Genomic DNA, 23,835 nt, shown 5'->3' with positions numbered 1-23,835 from the left:
TATTTCCCGCCGAAAAAATATGAAATATTTTTTTTTTTCAAATAATGGCCTGCAGAAGTATTTTTTACAGTCGCTACATATATAATGGCTAGTTAGTATTATTGTAACATCGGCCTTGGATAATAAAGTTTTAAATGAATTATCGCTCGTCAACTTTGTATTCATAGGAAAATCTTGACCTTGCCCGAACTGGTCAACAAGTGGGTTAAGTTGTTTAGTAAGTAGCGTGTTTCTTAGGCAGCCCTAGTCATAACAATCGTTTTGACGGACTCGATTTCTAGCGGTTTTAGCACATCACCATTTTCCGATGGTCGCGGATTCAATTCCTCGACGGTACAAACATTTGTATTCATGCGTATGATTATTTGCATCGATCTGGATGTTTTTTTTATATATATAATAATGGATGATTGATGGATTTACAAAATTTGTATCTATGTATTTCTACTAGTTATCGCTAATATCCATAAGATAAGTTCTGTTTAGCTCGGGACTAGACGGGACTGTCTGAATTGTACTGAGATATTGTTATTATTTCATTATGTATTCACACCACATCTTTCACGAGGCATTGGTTTCCATCCATATACATGCTTTGCTTCATTGACATTTATACTCATACATTGTAGGTCTAAAGTTAGAACACTTTTACGTCCTCCATCAGATAATAATCTAAATGTTTTTTAAACGAATACTATACAATATACGGTTTATTATAATAACAGGAATGCAGATGTAGGATTCTCGCAACATGAGGACTATGACGTCATGTTGAAGATATGTAAGAACCTAAAACTTTTTACGCCTAAAAATAAAAAAGTTAAGAATAATTTATTTCTTAGAATCTTTAGGCATATTTCACCATATACAAATGAATACTTACTTGTATTTAGACATATCATACTTGCTATTTTATACGACTGTCGATACGCCGATATTTGTAGAAGAATTTGTTAATAGTCTCGCTCAGGAATCAATTAATGGGAAGAGCTCTTCGAACTTTCGCAAGGGCCGTTCTTCATGAAGGTTACGCGTGGGTGACGACTTTGAGAACAGCTAGCCTTGTAATCGAATATTACAAGGCTAGCTACAGTATTATGTATATATGTTATGATTACAGTATGTGTAAAAGAAACTATTATAGAAATAGAAATAATCTTTATTCAAATATACCAATATAAGCATTTTTGAATAGTCACTTTTTTTTATTCTGCACTCATTCGAAAATTAGACTCATCACTCTCACAAGCAGAACGAGCAAGAATCTTGCATGTTGCTTTTTTAAAAATAAATCTTGTTCTAAGTATGTATGTAGGGTTAGGCATGTGACAATCAACATAGAAACCGCTACGCACTCAATCTTTGTGCAATCAGATAATATTGTCAGCGCTAACAATTTAAAGTTTTCTTTTAAAAACGTTATTATCATAAACTCTTCAATTTCAGAATAAGCTTTATTAAAAAAAAGTGTTTTATAAGACATTGGAATCTTTTTTCTTTTATATATATATATATTGACTAAATCCACACTGTTCCAAGTAATAAGGGGTGTTATTAAAAAGAAAATATGTTTTTTCTTGAATAAAATATGGTGGGAAATACACAGAAATTATATTGTTAAATAAACCTCGGATTTAAGGGGTAAGTGTCAATTTCATCATCATCATCATCATTTCAGCTCGGAAGTCGTTCACAGCTGAACAAAGGCCTTCCCCAAAAATCTCCACGACGATCGGTCCTGCGCTGCTCGCAATCTACAAAAACATCAAATTATAAAAAATAAAAAAATATGTATAAAACATAGTAAGTATCGTTAATGATGCCTACAGTCAGAATTGTAGTGAGTTTCCTTTGAAATAGTTGGTCATCCTTTTATACTTCCGGCAGAAAAAAGTGTCGCCAACCTTTAGTGTCTAGTGCTGCCTCTACCTACGCAAATACGAAATTAATATGCGAATACAATTGCTTTATGTATAAATTTAGGGTGAACTAGTTTTATATACATAAAGGGTGAGTAGCGCAAGAAAGACATGTTAAATTTCCCTTGAAATCCGCCATGATTTCTAATGAAGTTTCAGCGGCGTACGTAAGTGTACTGCCTTTATTTTCAGGCTTCCATCGGTTGCTACAGTTTGCTGCTGACGGTAGCACAATTTTTTTTATTTATTGCACCAATATTGAATAGACATGAAAAAAAATTAAAACTAAGTACTAAAGCAAACTATTCCAGACAAACTTTGGATACTATAATGTATGGTCATTTATAAAAAATACCTAATGTTTGTTAAAAAATAGTTATCACGACTGTTATACTATATGGTGTAGTCAGAACGAGTCTTTTTGAACACACAGATATATATTTTGATCTGTCTTTTTGATTATTGTTGCACCTATCTGCGCTAACGGCTTATGCTAGCAGGGCGCCATTGGCGGATGATAAGATGAACATGAGGTCAGGTCAGTTAACTCTTTGTTACAAAATCGTCAGGACTTTATCATGATGGTTTCCAGGAGGAACCTCGTGGAGGTCTACCTGTATATTGATAACAATGGAGTGAAAAGTCCACGTTACTAATATTCCCCTTCTCACCGCTGCCTATCGGATTAGTTTGGTGGTTTGTTAGCGGTGTTTCCATTTCTCAGAATAGTTTATATACATAGATACAGTTTTGAACTCATGACCTTTCAGTCTTATGCCGGGGTAGTAAACCACGATTTATCATCACGTATTACATGTAATTAAATAAAATGGAGAACAAAGACATAAACAAATCATGGACAGTAAATAGTAGTTTGGAAATGCCTGACACATGACAACACGGTTGCATTGCGGGGTTACTAAGTGTCATTCAACTTGTATTCAAAGTCACAGTGCTTTTTAAAAATTCATTGTGTTTCTATAATTTAATTGACTAGAGGAGAAATATATTATACTTAGGTCGTCAAGTATTTTCTTCAGTGTGAAAGACAGTAAACTTGCAATGGCACTTTTTTTTCGAACTATTCTAATAATCGGTTTGTTGACCGTAGCTGGCCTTTACAGTTCTCCAAACGGTAGGAACGAGTGTAGATGGCCCTCATTTCCTATTCCTCCAGGAGGCAGGAGTTCCTCCGGATTCTACAGTCTCCTTCCGGCTGAAGGATAACTCCTGCCTGACGGATACGACTTTAGTCTGAAGGCACCGCTAGGAGTTCGAACCTCGATTTAAACTGTCGTAATTCGTATTCGTGTTGAATAACAAAATTATAACGTACCTTGATTATAACTTTGGCTTGGTACAAAGTTGTCTCCGCAGATACGTCTGTATCACGTATTTCAGTTGGCAAACAGCTTACTTTGTAACACGTGTTTCAGTGAAATTACACGGGTGGGTACGGATGATACGGATGGTATATGTATGGAAATTAAAATTTACATGAGGAATTTTTACATAGTTCATATAAAAATTACTAATGAAAAGTGGCAACGGTCATCTACGTACATATACCTATTAATATCATAGAAAATATAACTTTTATAATGAGGTATCCAATGAGAAAGAATTTATAACATTCCCATGGGAACAGAAGGCAAATTGATAATAACAAAAATATATTTATTTATTACCAGAACACAGACATACCTACTATTGAATTCATAACTGTTTACTTAAAATTAAAAAACTAATTATAAAATTAGGCACCCAATGAGAACAAACTTATAATATTCCCACGGGAACAGGAGGCGATTAATAATAAATCAAACAAACAGATTCAGACAAATCTGTCGTGATCACCTTTAGCGTAATAAATATTTATCTATCAATTTATCATAACTTAAATATATATTGTATATGTATAAATAGTTATAGTAAAAAGCCGTTTGTCATGTTTGTCCGTCCGTCACGCGATCTGTCGATACCTGCATGGGCTCTTTGCATGACCTACTTCTATGTTTACTACACTTCAATATAACTTTCAACGAATAGCGCCTAAAATATATTAAATAAATGTAGAGACGGTAAATTCATCCTCATAATATTAGGAACTAACTGACCGCATACAGTGCAATTTCTATAATAATTATAATAATAACTTTAAACAATTCACACAACGCCATCTAGTCCCGAGCTAAGCAAAGTTTGTAATAAAATAGACAACTGATACAATTTATTACATAGATATATTTTTTAAATACGTACATATTACACACAGAAAACACCCAGACCAATATAAACAATCATACTCAAGAATACAAATGTTTGCACCGTGCGAGGAATCAAACCCGCGAAGTAAGGTAATGTACTAAACCGCTTACCCACCGAGGCAATCAGTCAAAAAACAGTAATACGATAAACGTAATGTCCAAGGGCGAGTTTATCTCTAAGAATAGATTTATTCCAGCAAATATCCATAACATCTTAGAATATTTTATAGGATAATGTGTTAACTAGATCAGTCATACAGAAAAATGAGACATTGAGATATTTTTTTTATAACACACGGGACAAATGAGCATGCGGCTCACCTGATGGTAAGGTTTACCCCTGGTGTTGCGGGTGCTCATGGGCGGCGGTAATCATTTACCATCAGGTGAGCCGCATGCTCGTTTGTCCCCTGTGTTATAAAAAAAAAAGTGATTACCGCCGCTATGAGCACCCGAAAAACCGGGGGAATTGCAAGTACGTTGTTGGCCTTTTAAAAAGGAATAAGCTCTTTTCTTGAAGGTTTCAATATCGTTTCGGTTCGGAAATACCATTGCTGGAAGGTGATTCCACAATGCGGTTGTGTGTGGTAAAAAGTTTCTAGAAAACCGCATTGTGGAGGACCGCCATTCATCTCTATGATCACAGTTTTAGTTTCTGGCAGGTGGTACGGTGGTGAAACTCAGCAGCTGGTGCTGGCAATTCGAACAACTCCTCAGAACACTCCTCGTGATGTATGCTGTAGAAAATGCACAGAGATGCAATATCTCCCCGCAGAGCCAATGGGTCGAGTCTGTCGCAAGGACGTATATATAACAATAAGTAAAAACTATAATAATAAATAGGTACACACAATTATGTGAATATATTATATATACATAAATCGTACATAAATAACGTATAATACTTAAATTAACATATAATTGTAATACATAAATAAATAAATAAGTATAGATACGTATATGTATGGCACGTATAATATTATTGCTGACGTCGCTAGTTTGTTTCCTTTAATAACCACAGATCGATAACTCGACGAGTATTGAAATTGAATCTAAAAATACGTGGCTATGACAAGTTTTAGGTATACATCGGACGCTTAACAAAATACTGTAATAACTCAAAACTTAAAAAAATTTAAAACAATACTTAATTTTTTTTATTTGATTTACCTATATATTTAATTTTGAATTAATCGGTATTTGTACTAAAGGATTTTTTTCCAACAAGGTATTCAAACGCTGTTGGCCGCATCTGGCCTTTACAGCTTCAACCAACGATAGGTGGCGTGCAGATAGCAGTAAACCTGCAGAAGGATATATGGAGCGGCTCAAGGCCAACTTCTGCCTAACAGGGACGACTTTATTCTGAGGGCACCGTTAGGAGTTCGAACCTCGGCATGGGCCATCATTTCGGTCGCGTTTAAATTGAGGTATCGATAGGAGCGTATGGTATGTATTAAGGCTGCAATATAAAATTTAGAAATTACACATATGCCATTGCTTATACCATTCATTTGGGGTCGACAAAACTTGTTTTTTTTAATCATCCTTGTTCGCAGTCGTCTCGTTATTTACTCCCTTTCTTGCAATATCATCTTTCAACAGTACATCCATCTCTTTTTCGCCCATCCTGTCCTTATAACCTTATATCCTTCTAACATCGGTCCTTATAACACCGCTTTACTTCCGATGGTCGCGGGTTCGACTTCTCGCACGACACAAACATTTCTATTTATGAGTATGATTGTTTGTATTTATAATTTCCTATGTATAAAATGTATGTACCTATTTACGAAACAAAAATCTATGTATTTGTATCAGTTGTCTAGTACCCATAACACAGGCTTTAGCTAGCTTCACTTGGGTCTAGATGGCGCTGTGTGAATTGTCTTTAAATTATTGTTATTATTATTCATGACTGCTACAGGATAGTCAGTACCAAGAATAGCAATAGTTCTGGCATTGGCAACAGTCAACATAGTGGACGCAATACATGTTGGAATCTATCATGACAGGGGCGAACCTACCGCCGCGTTTCTCAGAATAATTTGGTTTTTTATTGGTATTTTAATCATCGGCTAATCAGTCAGTAATATAAATTGGTGAAATGTTTACTCGTGTTGTCCAGATTCGAACACACTATCTTTGGGTCTATGTGGGGTGATAATAAGAAATAATATAAAGGGGATGGCGAACGTGAAAATATTCGTATTCAAGGGAATAATTGTTTGTATTGATCAGGGTGCTTAGTATGTACAAAATAAAAAAGGATTTCAGTATCTTTTATCATTGTCTAGTACCTATAGCACTTGCTCAAGCAGTGCATGTGTTGGAACTTGGAGGCTAGATGGCGCTGTGTCAATTATCCAGGGCTATGATCATTTCTGCCGCGCCGCCAAACAGCTTTTTCATTGTAAGGTCGTTGAGATATAGCAGTGACAACAACATACGATGGTAGGATAACAAAAGGATATATACCCTCAATGGTCACAATAATTATAAAGACCTCAATGGTCTATCAGTTTAGCACATTTTCCGATGGTCATGTGTTCAACCCCTACACAATGGAGGCAATGTACTATGTCAGGTTCACCTCTACGCGGTTCCCCCTGGAAACCATCATGATAAATTCCTGGTGAATTTGTCAGGATGAATTAACTGACCTGATCTCATGCTTATGTTATCATTCTCCATTGCTGCCCCGCTAAGCATACCATTAGCGCAGGAGGATACAAATATTCGTAATCATTAATGTTTTTTTATTTGTATGAAATATTTATTAATTACAAAAACGGGCTGCACTTTGAATAAACACTAGTACACAGGTGCTACAGTCTTTTTGTCGGGGTTGCTTTAAAGTCAAGAATCGTTTCTTGACTTCAAAGCAGCCATTCACATGCTCCTGGAATTCATTACAGTGGCCACACAATTTACACAAACCCTCGTAACAGTGAGGTCGTTGCGTGAAGCCCGTGAAGACACCAGGAGACTTCTGTGCTTCTGGGAGGAGCTTGACTAGCTACTCGAGTAATTTCCACTCTACTAGATAGAAAATTTAGAGAGGATAATTGCGGAAATATAGTTCAACATACAATACAATAAAACTCTATTAATTTTGGCGACTTAATGTGTATATTATATTTAAAAAATGGTATAAGGTACGATTATATTGCAGTTAACAAGTTGGCATTACTATTATTTTGTACTTTGGCAATTTCTTCTTTAAATTTTGCTATCGTCTCTTTAGCTAGGTGCAGTTTCTCCTTTAACTCTGTGATTTCACTTCTCACTTTGGTTTGAGCGGCTAATATTTTTTCTAACGTTTTCTCTTTCTTCTCTTCAACTGTAACAAAAGAGATTTTATTATGAAAATTCTTAATAAATAGAAAAGAGTAAGAGTAGTATGCTTTATCCTGAGTTGTTTGTTTAAACAAATTTTAAAGGTTTGCGGAAACTTTTTGGAAGCATTATACATTGTTGTAAAAAGTCTTTTAGTTGTTCAATAGAAATTTTATTCCATTTTTCTCACATGGTATATGATAGGTGTTACATAATAAAAATAAATACATATAGGGGCACCATAATAACATAATACCAACAATACAATTAGTTACATTTCAAAATTATATGAATTTATTTATACAGTTCAATAATTATATTTCATAATATCAGGTATTATGAAATATAATTAAATTTATTTATATATTATTAAAATATATGTCTGATATTGTTATATTAATATAATTACAACTTTGTTTAAAATTCAAACACAAATTGTTTTAGTTTCTAAATCTAAATCTTTACAAAATATAAAACAAAGTAATTCCCAATTGTCTGTTTGTTTATATCTTTTAAATTACAGTGATTCAAGAGGAAGGTTTATATTTATTTATTTACGTTGCTTTACATAATTACGGTATACAATGAATTAATTCATACACATAACATGCACCTTTTAGGCAATGCAACATGTAAGAGAGGCGGACATTTTAAATATTATACTAATCATCTATCTTGCAAGTATTCTTCAATTTTCTAATAAGCTTTATTTGTCAACATTTGTTTTGATTGGATAATAAATTTATTATATCTATTCTCATTTTTTATAATATTAGGTAATTTTATTGCATTGGAATAGGGGCCAGAAATATTATTTATATATATATTTTTTATGGGTTGTACTAAATCGTTTTTGTGGTGTGATTCATAACGGCGGGGTATGCTTATAATATACATGTTATAGTATAGAAGCATAGACATTCCAAGAATTGTATGAAGCCAGGTTGCTAGTTATATATAAAATTAATTGAAGATAAATAAATTAAGTTACAATTCTTACAATCTGTTTCGTGTGTCCATTGTCCGTTAGAAATGGGCTTTATACTGTTTAATAAATGTTGCATTAGTTGTGTTGGCTCTTGGAATACTATCTCCTCGTATGACTCGCTAACTAATGCCCTGCCAACTGTTGGTGGTGCTCCCTCTGTTACTGGTGATTGGAATAGCTTGAGAATGTGGTATAGTGTCACCTGAAAAGTAGAGTAGGGTACCAAATATGGTAAAAGCAAATGCAAATTCCAATTCAAAATACAGGTAATATAATTTTTACAAAATTCTTATTCTATTCAAGCTATACAATAAATGTTATACAGTATGTGTTAACAAAATAGAAAACAATTAAAATAATAAATACTATATATAATGAACTAATTCAAAAGTCAGTCTTATCACTAACAATGTCTTCCAGACTATCTTCAGGTAAAGGAATTAAAGAAGAGTACAAAAATTGTAGTACACATAAGTGGAGCACTAATTAACATGTATTTATATATTAAAAATGTAGATATTAATATATAATAATAATAATCTCAGGACAATTCACACAGCGACATCTAGACCCAAGTTAAGCTAGCTGAAGCTTGTGTTATGGGTAGATAACTGATACAAATACATAGATATTTTTTTTTTCTTAAATACATACATATTATATTTAGAAAACACCCAGACCGATACAAACAATAATACTCATGAATACAAATGTTTGTGCCGTGTGAGGAATCGAACCCGCAACCATTGGATGTAAAGTGGTGTGCTAGACTGCTATACCACCGAGGTTGTTATATATATTATATACAAGATTGTATGTACTAACCGGCCTTTCATTTGGATCATGGAAGTAAATCTTGATAACTATTTCGAACTCTCCCCAACCTGTCTCTGTGAGCTCATATGGAGGTTTGGTTACTATTCTGTTTGGGTTCGCATAACTCTCGTGTAACTTGAAGTGGATCTTCTTTATATATGCCGACATGTCCTCGTTGGCGTACGGCTTTACGTACACAGTCCATTGATGCGTGTGACCGTCCTCTTCACGTTTCTTACCAAAATATCTGGCAACGTTACCATAAACAATGGGTTTTACTATCACCAAACCCTGTAAATTCAATTTGACACAATTTAAGATATTAAAATAAATTCTACACAAGATTTCAGAGCAGAAAAATATTGTAAAATAACTATTTATAATTAAATATATGTTACCTTTATCCTGCCTCCTGAGTCTGGTCCAAAATCCGTCGGTAAACTCATGTCAATATCGATTTTGCCCGACAGCTTGAAGGTTTTATTTAAAACAGGTGAAAAAAATGTTAATTTTTTATAAAGAAATTATTTGAAAACACTAAATAATATAAACAAAACAAATGAACCAGACTAATGCATCTAATGACAACTGTATCGTGACATGCCGTTGACATTAACTTGTCAAAAGTTAGTTTGACTTTGATGTAAATTAGATTACTTTGACGTTAAAAAAATTGCATTGTCTTCCATCTCGCTTACACCAGTAAAAAAAATATTTAATTCTTCACATTACTTCATTTTCGAATTCCGGATATGTACTGAAGAAGAAAGAATTATCATTATCTTTGTATTTAAATACGACAATTTCTTGCTAGAGGCCTAAGTGAATATAATAATTAAGGAACACATTAGGACAGTTCCCTCCGATCCATGCCCCGTCCAATTCAAACGGGGATCCAAAGACTGACAAAAAATGACAGCCTAAGCCGAGATTCAACCCCTCGAAGTGACCTCATACTACATAACGTCTTATCCATCAGACGGTAGTTGGCCTTCAGCCGCTCCATAAGTCCTTCCGCGGTTTGCTGCCATCAATAGCATTAGAGTAGTCCGAAAAAAAATTAAGACGTTATTTATTTGTATCTTAACCTGTTAGGTATCATTTCAATTCTAAATCACTTGACAGATTTTGTTTGTTTTGGTATAGAAAATGATTGGGTTGAATCAAATAATTCCTTTTTACATAATTCCTTTGTTACATTCAAAGAACGTTACGGAATAAAACACAAATTTGGCATTTTGAGAATTATTTATTTCTTAATAGAAGGCAAGTGAACAATGGTCCAACAAGCTCGTATCTTATAGTTAAATACAGTAAAATATTTGAATAACATTAAACTAACTACTTAAATGACTAGGGTTGCTCGCTATTATATAATGAGCCAGATTAAACAGTCACAACATTCAGATTCTCATCACCATAAACCTTAGACCATATTCTGTTATAAGGGTTTATAATGGCGTGGGTTTATGAATTAGGCCGATAAATCGGGAAATTCACAGTTCACATCAATAAACACCAATCTATTCTATTACATCAATATACTGTAACCATTTGTTGATACACTGAGAGATAGAAAGAGAGAAAAGTAATTCGACAAACATGTCTTCTTAAACTTGTTAAAATTTGTGGTCTGTATGAGAATATTCAGCTTCCGATATCAAAGGATTGCTCTCCTCCTCCAATCTTGATGACCTTGAGCTGTGTCTCGATGCTGACACCCTTTGTGTGAAATTGAGAAGATTCGGGACTAGATTACTGCAAGGAGTAGCAGGCGCAGACCGGGAGGATGTACGCGCCCCAGGGGATATCCGAGTATTTCGGACAGGATGTGTAACCAGAGGCATGTATAAGCTCGATTTTCTTCCCTTGGAAGATTTTTTTACATTATCACGACGCCGATGCCGCCGCTCGTCACTTGGTCTGCGAAGCGTCGACTCCGTAGATGTCTGTGTAGGACTGGTCGGTTGTGGAGGAGATTCGCAGGTGCCTGCGCCTTCAGGTGAGGGACAAGTGAATAAATGCCGTAAGCCGAATGCTTCAGGGTCGTAAACGGTATCGTCGTCAACGTTGGAAGGAGGCCGATGCGTCGGTGGTGATTGGCCGAGGCGCGGCTTACAACCACCATCACAATACATCTCGCAGTCGATCAGTTCTAACTCCAAGTCAAAAGAAGTATCCTGAAAAATAAAAATAGTCTTACGTAGCATTCTTTTTGACATGATATCTTTATTGAGTTTTACCAAAGCAGACTTGGTACTTTGCACGAAGTCGGTAATGTGGATAATATTTTTTATTCCACTATCTGTTTATTTCAGGATTTTATAAACAAAATCATGTCATATAATTTGTCCATGTGGTCAGACCCAAAAGATATGTTTTAATGCTCAGGCTGTAGGCTTTAGGTAAAAGTTCGTAAGGCTATTGGGCAACACTATAAAAGCTTCTGACGGTAAGTAATTACCATCGCCTATGATCACCAACTCCTGTACGTTTTCAGGTAAGATGTATGCCTCTTAAGAAGGATGAGGAATTAAGGATGACCGTCGGGGACCTGGACTCATCTCGCGATAATGCCAGTACTCTAAAACAATGTATTTGAGGAACAATAATTACCAGTGGTTGTACAGGCGACGTCATCAGATTCTCCCTGAAGGTGGTGGCTGAATCTCTTGTACGGTGGGTGGAGGGTGCGATGGGGGCGATATCAGGAGCGGTGCGGGCGCGGGGGGCGGCGGCCGGGGGGCGCGGCTCCGTTAGCGAGGACAACGAGCGGAGAAGCGACCGCCCGCAGCCCCTTCCGACTGTGTCTTCGTAGTTGCTCGCACACGAGTAAGGCGGTGGTATGATTGAATTTGCCTAAAACGTAGTTTTTATGTTAGTTATCTTGAACATGATACAACGTCGTCATATACGCCAGTGGTGTCACTCTTCTGTTGCTATTCCTAATTAATTAAAGTTTCTTATTTATTAGCTTTCGTTCGTGTCGTTCTTGAACGGGATTAAAAATAGTGTATGTATCTCTACATCAAATGTCCAGGTACAAGTAGGTAAAATTAATTAAAATATCTTTCTTGTAAGAAAGTGGAGCCAAAGTTGTGTTACGAATGAACGAATATGACGGATATATGAATAGAATTTTCTAGTAAATCGAAATTGAAAGTATATTCACCTCATTTGATGCATTGCATATGAAACTGGAGTTAAGCGACTCGGCAGTGCTTGTCGCTGATAATGAGCCTGAAACATATATAATTATTATGAGCCCCTTTGCCCCGACATCAACACCGGGAACAACAACGCTCGGGTAACCAGAGTGACAACCTTTTGGGGTGGGTTACTAAAACTAATGTAAACTTAATTAACTTCACTAAAAAAGAGTTCTTTATTGTTACTCAAGAGTTAGTACTGTTTTTTTTTAGGGGGAGGGGTGTTTGGGCTATTGTCAGGTACTTGGACCTGTAGTACTGCGACCTACATAGATCTATTCTGTTCGCCCTTTTTCAGAGTTCGCTACCTAAACCTGTCAGGGACAAGAATTGAATGATATTCTTAGGTGCGATGGTTTTTATCTCCTTAGGATAGAGTGTAAACTTTCCAAAGGAGATATTACGTTTATGCATGAGTACCATACTTAGTGGCTGGTTATGTATTAATTGTTTTTTTCTTTTATATATATCTTTCTAAGTAGATATATTTGAACGCAAATTGATTATGAATAAACTGTAGTCAAGTTTCGCCAGTCGCAACCCTCCTTTGTGTTCAAAAACGTTCCTGACATGTCCAGTAAAGTTGGACACGTATTCACAGAACTAGTACAACGACTTAACAATAGAGGACAGACAAACAAAGATGTAGACATGTTAATACAATTATGTTATTTCAATTAAATCTCTAAAGCTATTACCCACTGACCACTAAATACAGTCTAAAACCTGAGTTAAGGAAAACAAATATATGAGATAGAGGGATATCTCTATCGCACCTTGAACTTACGATGAGACTAATGTGTATCTAAAACTTCTTTATACGTTACTAGCGACCAGTCCCGCGCCTATGCGCCGCATTACTATTTTTAATATTTCCCATCATTATATTTCGCCCAATTCAAATAATACCTTTTTCAATTATAGCCTGTGTTATTCTAATGTATAAGCTATATTGCTGTAAAGTTTCATCAAAATATATTCAGTTATTTTGGCGTGAAAGAGTAACAAACTTCCATTCATCCGTCCATTCACAAACTTTCGCGTTTATATTATACTAGCTACTCGCCCCGGCTACGCACGGGTGTACATGTATTATATATATAAACCTTCCTCTTGAATCACTCTATCTATACCGTTTCAAAATCCGTTACGTAGTTTTAAACATTTAATCTTCATAGGAACGGACTGACAGCGACCACGACTTCGTTTTATACTATGTAATAATATTAGTAAGTTTAAATTTTAAATGACTGATAATGGCCGTTCACCCAAGTAGTACTCACCAGGTGCAATGACATAGTTTCTAAAATAGTGTACCATGAGGTAGCTACCACCTGTCTTGGCATCACCTTCCGCATTATACGTGATAACAAGCGGGTATAAATCCGGTTTAGAAGTAACCTGTAGCAAGCAGACGATGGCATTTTATTAAAAAAATTCCAAAAAAAGGTAAATTGACGACATCTGATCGATCCCCCGTCAAATTCAAATTACGACGGCCTGAGCCGAAGTTCGAACCCCAGCAGTGCCTCAAACTAAAGTCGTATCTATCAGGCAGGAGTTGCCCTACAGTCGCTCCATAAGTCCCGCCGCGGGGTTGGAGTCTGCATCTGCACTCGCCCCCGCTGCAAAGACCATCTGCGGCCAATAGCATTAGAACAGAAAAATATATATATATAGTAGACACTAAAGAATTTGAGACCTGATTATATAAATTAAGATAATGATGAAAAAGCAATTTTGATTGAATATGCATATAAAATTAGATAAAAATCGCTTAAACTGTTTCGGAGGAGTATGATAACAATCATCGTGACACGAGAATTTTATATATAAAATTATATATATAAGAAAACTCAGGAATAGTCTAATAAGTATAAAGGTAAGTATCCTCAGTACTACTCTAATATTTTATCTGTGGTAGCACTGAGCACTAAATCCTATATTACCATCATACATATGTATAACTAGTAAACATACATCGTAAAAATTTGATCTCATAAATACATATACGGCACGTGTTGGCCACTTTCTTACGAAAGTAGGTCCTATACAATGTCAGTTCAAGTTTGCTAAGCTTGTTTGGCTCTGTGCCATGACATTGCGTCACTGAAGTGAATTAAATATGAGGCATGATCCCAGTAACCAAGTTAGACATTGATGCATTGTAACTGAGTTTGTACAGGGATATAGCTGTATAGGGAATAGCTAAGTAAAACACGTATTAACATGTTTTATAATTTCTATACAGCATGTTTTAGAGGACCATGAACTGAACTTTCCACATGAAGTCAAAGATGTTCGGTTTCGTATGCAAATTACTCTGTATACCGTTGATTTTATGAACGTGTAAGATTATGGTCCATGATCGTTGACGAAGGGTCGTGAAAGATCTGATAGATATTAAAAAAAATTGTGTTAAAAAAAAAAATTGAATTGACACAGAAAGAGAAAACGACAGTAGTGGTGAGAACGGGTAGTTCTCACCCCGTCTATACAGCATTGGGTGAAAAGTGGGCATGTTGCGTTCGAGGGTGTGTAGTCCATAAATGATAATATCTTTGTCTGCGTACTGTCAGTAAGATGGGTTTAATGGGTATGGAATTTTATACGATGTTATGAGGTAGGAGTTGAGGCCGCGTATGGGTCGACGGAGTATCGTGCAAGATGGACAGATGGCATCACGAAGGTGGCCGGGAGTGGATGGGTGCGGAAGGCGAAAGATCGAACATGGTAGAAGTTATTGGGAAAGGCATTCAACCATGGATAGACACAGGCTGATGAATGATGATGATGAGATAACAAATAAAACATAGATACATTCGAATTGAGAACATTCTCCTCTTTCGAAGTAAGTTAAAAACAAAAGTTATCCCGCATGACACTGCACTGAAGTAGTACATTACCGCTGTACGACGTATATTTGACCACATCTAAAAAAGAAGCTTCAAGATAGGGTTGCCAACCATAAAACAAAAAATTTATAGAATAATTGTTAACTCAATTAGGCTATCTAAGATCGATTTTCGTAGGTTTACATGCAAACTTGTATGTTGATAAAAATGTACTCGTACCAAAGGACAAAAATGTCGCAATCTAATCTCTATACGGTTGACATCCCTGCTTCGAGTAAATTCAGTGAACAGTCAGCACAGACATGCAAACATCAACACAATAACCGTACAGCCTAGAAGTACGATCGCTCCCAAATGAAAAGTATCATAAAAATAAACCGGCAAAAATAAATAGACATCAAACTGAAATAGTTTCACAACAAAAATATCACTTCAGAATACGGTGGTGGTGCTTGATGGAAGGAACCACATCGGCTGTAGCGCGGAGGCGGGTAGACGGAGCCGGCGGAGTCATGGTTGGATGTAGGGCGGCGGACGCAACAGGCCAGGGAACACATATACACGCGCTGGGAGCTGGACCGTTTGCAGAACAGGCACCACATGCAGCAGATCAGGATTCCGCCCAACGTGCCAAGCAGGAACAGAATCGGCCTGCGAACACATTTTAAGATTCAAATACATATTGGGATTGGTTAGTGGTTTGTCAACCTCGATGGTCTAGCGGATTAGCACATAGCATTACTCCCTTATTGATCTTATATTTATAATATAACATATTATTATAAGATTATTATATATTACAAATAGTGAAGTTTAAAATAGTATTAAATTAATATTGTTCAATAATAAATATTATATTTTCTGTGTCACTCTATTGTTATAGGGAATCAGTACTGCTTAACCCAAAATACATTATTGTTTCTATATAGGGAGCAGACTTTCTTTTCATATTTTAAAGATGTATGATGTGAAGTATGGTAACATAAATAAAAAATATATTTAGGAAAAAAAAACACAAAATACTCAAGTGATTTAGAAATTCCTTCATACCTATAACAAAAGCAAATTTGAAACCTGCTGATTTATTTTTTGAAACTTACCACTGGGTGTACCAGGGGTCGGAGTATCCATGCTCCTTGAGCGGCTCATCAGGATCACTGCGAGAAGGCGAGCTGACGGGCGCACAGCATCCAGAGTCACAACATACCCACGGCGTCGGACAAACCTTGCCGTCAGCACATTCTGACTCTGCGGCGCACTGTTTAGCATAGAAGTTAATTAACGGCAGTGCAATATCCATTTTAAAATTTTGGTGTTTACCATCTATACATATAAATAAAATTGGAGTGTCTGTTTGTAATATTGAAATAACCGTTTTTTACTACATACATATGAATATAAATACGGTACATATACCAAAATAACATTATTTATATTTTTCGTCTATCTGTCTGTCGGTCTGTTTATTCCGGCTAATTTCTGAAATGGCTGGACCAATTTTGACGGGACTTTTTTTGGCAGGTATGATGTAATAAGGAGTAATTTAGGCTACTTTTATTTTAGAAAATAAAGTTAAATTCCACGCGGACGTTGTGGCGGGAGCAGCTAGTACATTATGTGAAATGTTAACCGGGTCTTAACACGGATAATTTTAAGGTAAATGAAGGTACTGCCCCTCGTGACTGTCAGCTCGTGAACACGGCTAGTGCAACCTAGTCGAAACGACGACAGGTAAATACAATAAAGGTATTTACCATAAAATGAATAAAAGTTATTCGTGTTAATAATACCCGGTTAACAACATAAAAGAGGGGTGGAGCATTTGCTACTTGGTACTAAGGTAATCTGGTCATTTTAATACCACGATGCTGGAAATTAAGCTTGGTAAATGGTTACCGTAGTCTATGGGAGCCTGAAACACCAGGGGTTTCACATGCGTGTTGGCGATCCCTAAGACTAATTTAGCTTAGCTTCTGCACTTATTTGTATATGTAATACTTTAATGATGGTGATGAAACGGAAGTATCATCACTTATTCTACTTTCGTTTCATCAATGATGATACAATAACAAAATGAAAGTAGAATAAGTTATCAAACAAAAATTGTCTTGTTTATTTTAAAAATATATGATTCAATTCTGCGATAACTGAAAAAGCAATTAAAACTGCCTGAATAGAATACGAAATTGAAATGCACGGTGAAAGCAATTTTGTATATATCAAAGTTCGCATTCAGAACCGGTGCAGTTGGGAATTGGTACGTTGATCAAAGGGATGTTTGCTTTCTCAAATAGTTTGCTTTTTACGCGGAACGTGGAATTGCATTTTTGGGTTCGTTCGCTCAAAACTTGTGTACCTACAAAAACGGTGACTATGTTTCTTTTATGTAACTGAAATAGCAAGCTGACGGTCACCTGATGGTAAGCGTCGTTCGTATATACATGAACAGCACAACGGACATCACGCCAGCGCCTGCCTGTGTCCGGGGCTCCACATCGGGGGTCCTAGTCGTCCCTCCGGGGGGGAAGGGCACTGTTAATAATGTGGACTAATGATCCCATTGCTAGCAATGTACCATATCAGATCGACCTCCACGCGGTTCCCCCTGGAAACCATCGTGATACATTCCCGGTGAATTTGTCACGATGGGCTAACTGATCTGACTTCATGTTCATCCTATCATCCTCCACTGGTGCCCCGCCAGCGTAAACCGTTAGCGCAGGCGGGTGCACCATTCCATTATCATCTATAAAAAAAAAGTCGTCCCTCCGATCGAACCCCGTCCAATTCAAACAGGGATCGAAATTACGGCCTGAGCTGAGCTTCGATCACCTAGCGGTGCCTTCAGACGAAAGTCGTACCCGCCAGGCAGGACTTGGCCTTTTGCTGTTCTATAAGTCCTTCCACAGGTTTGGAGTGCCATCTGCACTCGCCTCCTATCGTTCAGTGAAGCTGTAAAGGCCAGTACGGCCAGTGGCATTGGAATGGTTTAAAAAAATCCCATCGGTAGTACAGGAATACTAATTGGACAAATTAATATGTTAATATGTGTTTGTGATGTTTTCTTTGGTCAGGTGTTCCAGAAGAATCTTAGGTTTTTTTAGGTGCTCTACAATGAATTTTATATTTTTAAAGATTAACATTTTGTTATTTTGTGTGAATAACAGTATAACATTAAAATGTATTAAATTGTGACATAATATGCTATGGCTATGTGACGTTGAATCTGCTTGTCTAATTGGAATGACTCAACGGTCACCCATCCATCCGCGCGTCCCCGCCTCTCGCTCATTCGTAGTTTACCCGCAATTGGGTTGTCAATGCAGACGTCATCGCGTCGGTATATTTATTGATTTCAAACTATTATGAACGAAATATATGTATATAATTGCATCAAATATGCACCCGTAAATCCCGCACCCACCGCCCGTATGTAAGTACTTCCACCCCACCCCACTTGCCCGGGCGATGCTGCCTGTAACTAGCGAGCTGACAAGTATGACTAGCTCTGACCTACTCAAACCCTAGCTGACCTAATAAAAACGGGACTTGTAAACACTGAAATCGATACAGGTGCGTGCATCCTGGGACTTTTACTAGAGGACCTATTTAGGTTATAACCTATATATATATAGGTATATATAACCTGCTGACCTGGTTCGATTAGAACCAGGATTGGGTGTATATAATATGGAATTAGTTTGTAATACTTTATTGGGTCGAAATTCGATAAAATTTTAATTTAAAATTTAAATTATATTATAAGTGTGCACATTTAAGGATCTATTGTCGATGACTATAATTCTATTGCGTGTCTGTCAAATATGATTGTATGTTTTTTTTATATATTTAATGTATTTTTATGTACAGTTTTAAAAAAATAAAAACATTCTGCGCTCCTACTCTACAGGTGTGCGAAGTTTCATACCACTCACTAAAGAAGTACAATATTTTTCCTTTTATCCTAATATACCTAATAATTATAAAAGCAATTAACTTAAGAACAATAAACTCGCAGAGTAAAGATTGTAACATGAAGACATATTCAGTAGTCTAGCATTATTAAGACAAGGAGAGACATACCTCCGCCTTGTAATTAGAAAGCAAAAACTCGATAATAGGTATTACTCTATTCAATAAAACTTCACAATTTCAGCTCCACGATTGTAATCAAAGACGTCATTGTCTTCGAAATCCAATTGGAGTGGATAGTGTCAATCGACAGTGTCTGATACATATAATTTACTCTTTCCTTTAATAAATAGACGCGTCAACTGGCAGGGTCAGAGGATCCAATCGTGAGACATATCGCTACGTTGGTAGACTAATTAATATATAAGTTCAAATCAGCGTAGCTTCTACGTTTCGTGTAGTTTGAATAAAAATCATAACATTACACTTGATAGATAATTATCAAATTGTACTAGTTTTCTTTATAAATGTGTTGAGTAAAAATGTGTCACTTATACTCTAATTAATACTAAAATAAGTAAATATTGTAAGTTATATAATTATACCAATAAGTAGATTATATAATACCTAAAAATGTAATGTATTAATGTCATAATAGGTTATTGTAATAGCAATTATAATAATAAGAAAGAAAATTGTAATCTTGCCGACTTGTTTGTTATTTATCGGCTGTGTAGGGTATATAAAGAGTGATGTTCGGTGGAGGAGTTTACTAGCTAGTAATGTAACTATCAACTAGAGCAGAGCTCTTTGCAAATATATATAATAAGAACTGATGTCATTATTTCTCCTTATACCATATATTTACAACAATAGCCCAAATAAATGTATTACAAATATACACCTGATGTTTCTCTTTCTGTTTTTAGAAATTTTAAATTGAATTTATCTATTAAAATTCAAAATTTTCAATTAAGATCTATTTAAAATTGTATTATATTTCTTATACATATGTATAGTTTAATATATATGTATAGAAATATATAATTAGTTATTACACTCAATAGATAGTCGTATGCAGTTGTAGATGTAGCTGTACTGTGGATGTAGAAATAATTAAACCATTTCGTAGCCTCGTAACATACTGTAATGTATGTATGTAGGTATTTCAAAGTAAAATATCAATTGTGTCTGTGAGTAAATGTGTTTTTTTCTTTGTTCGTTATTGAGTAGTAGCAAGACGTTTTTTCTTTGTTCCCAAATATTCATAGTAATATAAAGAATTATTACATATACTTCACATATAATTATTATACTCTTTAAACGAACAGGAATGTAATTATACGTGAGATCACGAAAAAACCCTCTATCGCAGTTATTTGTTTATTTCGAAACCAACAGCAAACACAGTACTTATATATTATTATAGTTAAAAACAAAACATAAAAATCAATAGTATAGCTAATAACAGGTTTCCTAATCAACAAAAAAATACTCTTCTTTTATTTTTAAAGTGACGAACTTCGCATATAAAGGTCTAGTACCTTTCTATGCGAAGTCCCTCACTTTATAATACATTCCGATATTCCAGGGATAACATGCACCGCGAAATAAATAGTTTTTCATTTATTCATTATTTTAATTTTTTTTATTTTATATTATAATTTTTTCACTACTGTCCAGTTGAGTATATAGATTCAATTGACAAGAACATTATGTTCGCAATACATGTCAGAGTTCATAAATAACTGGCGAAATCTAAACTAAAATATGTAACCACGCACTAGGTTTCAAATAAAAAAAAGACTCATTAAAATCGGCTCACCTAAAAACGTTAAGAGGTAAAACCATGTTTTAAAAAAATAAATCTAATTGAAATCCTCATGTATGTAGTAACTTATTTGTGTTCCTACTTTTTTTGCAGTTGGTTGAAATAACGTAGCGTACATTCAATGCTCGTTACCCTCTGTTATTCCTAGTGCTTTGAAACTTTCTACAGAGGGTTGTAGTTGTATTTACGTCGACTTCTGTGCATTGTTTCTTGACAGGAATACGAGTACTGCACAGAAGTATGCGAGTTCCTTCAAAGGCTTTGCTTCGCTTACTACTTTCTACAGTTTATTTAACAAAGATATTCGTGGAGGTGCGAGTTGAATGCTTTAACGGGACAATACACGAGAGGTGCGCTGGTTTGCAGCAGACTGGATAGTTTGTACCTGAACCATTGCTGCTCTCTATTTCAGTCTTTATTTTTCTAACATTAACTTTAAGAAAATTGTATTACTAACAAGTCGGCAAAATGGACTGAAATAAAATAAATAAATAAACTACTAAAATACCTAAAATGTAACCTAAATGTGTATTTCTGGGCATTTCACTGACATATCTAATGTATAATTGTCTAATTTAAATATTTTGACAATAAGTACCAGCTACCCTAATAGGTACTAGGGTGTACCTACATGTATTATAAGTACATATAAATCTCTTAAATCTATTCTCTATCTATTGCTAAAAACTGCAATAAAATCCGTTGCGTAGTTTAAAAAAATCTAAGGGCTCAGCCCGCGGACTCGCCAGCATTTTATACTAAGTATGTAAAATTTTATATTACATAAAAAATCTGAACGTTTAGCTTTAATTGTGATTTAAGTAGCGTTATGAAGAATGACTACAAATAATGAAAAAATACTTAATATGAACAAAACAAATACCGTAAAATTTTATTTATTAACATTTAATTATTAATTAATATTTGTTATAAGAATATTAATTAATAATTAATTGTTAATGCATTTTCTCATTTTTATTTTGTAATTAATCTTTAAGAAAAAATATATTTGTACGTCTTCTGATTACGAGGCGACAATTTTTACCATATTTAATTCATGTAAAGAAAAACAATGTTCAATCTATTAATCGTTAAAGAACTAAAAGTTGGCAATTCAAGCAATTCTACGCATTATTTTTTTAATTCCGCGTCCTCCCTTTATTTTCGCGGGAAAATACGTGAGCAGGACAGATAGACGGCGCCATGTTTTCCTGAGAATCGATCGCTAAATTCATATTCTTGAAAATTAATTATTTTCACGAACCCTGCTTTGAGCTATATATTAAGAGAAATAGTACCCGAGTTTATAAATTTATTACTGGTAAATAAGTACATAAGTTATATAAGTTTTATCGTCGTACGTGAAGGAAAATAAGATGACGTTCTGTCAAATGAAAGCAGTCATTTCCAATGACATATAGAACGTAGCAAAGTACGTAGAAGCGTAGATAGATTCGTAGACACGAAAACAGATAACTAACCTTGCTACGACGTACAATCACGTAGACTTTATAGGACTATAAATAGAGCAGTTTCTAGCTTTACGGTCTCAAACTGAGGTAATATAATTGTAAATACATAATGTGTTGTCTCTAACCTCGCTCTCAAAACATATATTTGACGATTATTTTGAAAATTTAAAAAAATAAATGCATTCAATGTCTTCTCTTTATGAAAATAATATAAATAATCATTAATTCTACTATGTAATGAAATGTTAAAGTTCACTTCACATAATATATTAACCAAATAAGTACATTCTATTAATATTAATGAAATATGTATATTACATTTTTATCAACAATTTTAACAAGAATAATAAAGGAAAAAATCAATTAAATAAAGTGCAACTATGAAAGAAAAAATAATAGACAGCATTCTTATTCTTTAGTGCAATTTATTTTATTTATTGCACTAAAGAATATGTGTACATAAAAAATATAAATCACAAAATAAAACAAGTACCAAAAATATCGCAAGCGAATTGTATACTTAAACTCACTGGTGTAGGTTTGGCAATTAAAATACCAAGTAAGAACAAAGCGAAGAATGCGAAAACCATGGTTGTGACGAGCAATGGCGTTTGTTTCGACATGGAGGTCGCTCACATTGGTCACGGAGCTATTAAATTGCAAGGTGCATATGCACCTTGCTGCACGTCACTCGCGTTAATAACGCAATTTATTACTCTGGGACGCCATGCCATCCCCGCGCCATCTATCGCTCCCGCGGGGTCGCGCGCCACTGACTTCCCCATACAGTACTAGGGGCTTAACCATTTTACAACAGAACCGCCCTGCCCCCCGCTTCTGAACCTTTCCCGGGCAAATGTGGAGGCTTACATGACCAACTGTAGTTCTTTTAGTATTGGACAAATGAAATTGTAGACAAACATAATGTTTGCAGTTGTACAAAAGTGCTACGCTGCGTTCCAGATTAGTAATTTCAAGGACTTTTGTGTTCTTTTTTTGTTATATGTATAATGTCGGATTGTAGAGTTATTGTTGTTTAAACGTAGGTAACAAATTGATAACAATATTGCTATGGCAGGACTCTGAAAGGTCTTCCAGGGACGTATATATGACCTAGTTACACACATTCATCTAGATTTATTATTGTAATTATTGATTCACCTATATCTAACAACGAAATGTAGGTAAATGCCAACATGGAATCTAGGGCGCGACATGTGAAACGAC

General features: G+C 35.3%; 2 protein-coding genes across 2 annotated transcripts; both read right to left on the bottom strand.

Annotated features, from left to right (window-relative positions):
* Positions 1-7,308: 7,308 nt before the first annotated feature.
* Positions 7,309-9,904, bottom strand: LOC131841032 (YEATS domain-containing protein 4). The gene is made up of 4 exons (XM_059189265.1): positions 9,728-9,904; positions 9,339-9,620; positions 8,526-8,715; positions 7,309-7,529 (listed from the first exon to the last, which is right to left on the bottom strand). The coding sequence occupies exons 1-4, from the start codon at positions 9,773-9,775 to the stop codon at positions 7,351-7,353; spliced, it is 699 nt and encodes a 232-aa protein (XP_059045248.1). The 5' UTR covers positions 9,776-9,904; the 3' UTR covers positions 7,309-7,350.
* A 696-nt stretch (positions 9,905-10,600) lies between these two features.
* Positions 10,601-23,739, bottom strand: LOC131840999 (uncharacterized). The gene is made up of 7 exons (XM_059189229.1): positions 23,139-23,739; positions 16,494-16,651; positions 15,825-16,044; positions 13,822-13,939; positions 12,502-12,569; positions 11,946-12,188; positions 10,601-11,509 (listed from the first exon to the last, which is right to left on the bottom strand). Exons 1-7 carry the CDS (start codon positions 23,229-23,231, stop codon positions 10,949-10,951), a joined length of 1,461 nt encoding a protein of 486 aa, XP_059045212.1. The 5' UTR covers positions 23,232-23,739; the 3' UTR covers positions 10,601-10,948.
* Positions 23,740-23,835: the final 96 nt, after the last annotated feature.

This window comes from Achroia grisella, unplaced genomic scaffold (assembly GCF_030625045.1).
Source record: "Achroia grisella isolate CSIRO2021 unplaced genomic scaffold, CSIRO_AGI_Agris_v1 utg157, whole genome shotgun sequence".
Classification (NCBI taxonomy): Eukaryota; Metazoa; Arthropoda; class Insecta; order Lepidoptera; family Pyralidae; genus Achroia; species Achroia grisella.
This window is presented reverse-complemented; position numbering and strand designations above follow the sequence as displayed.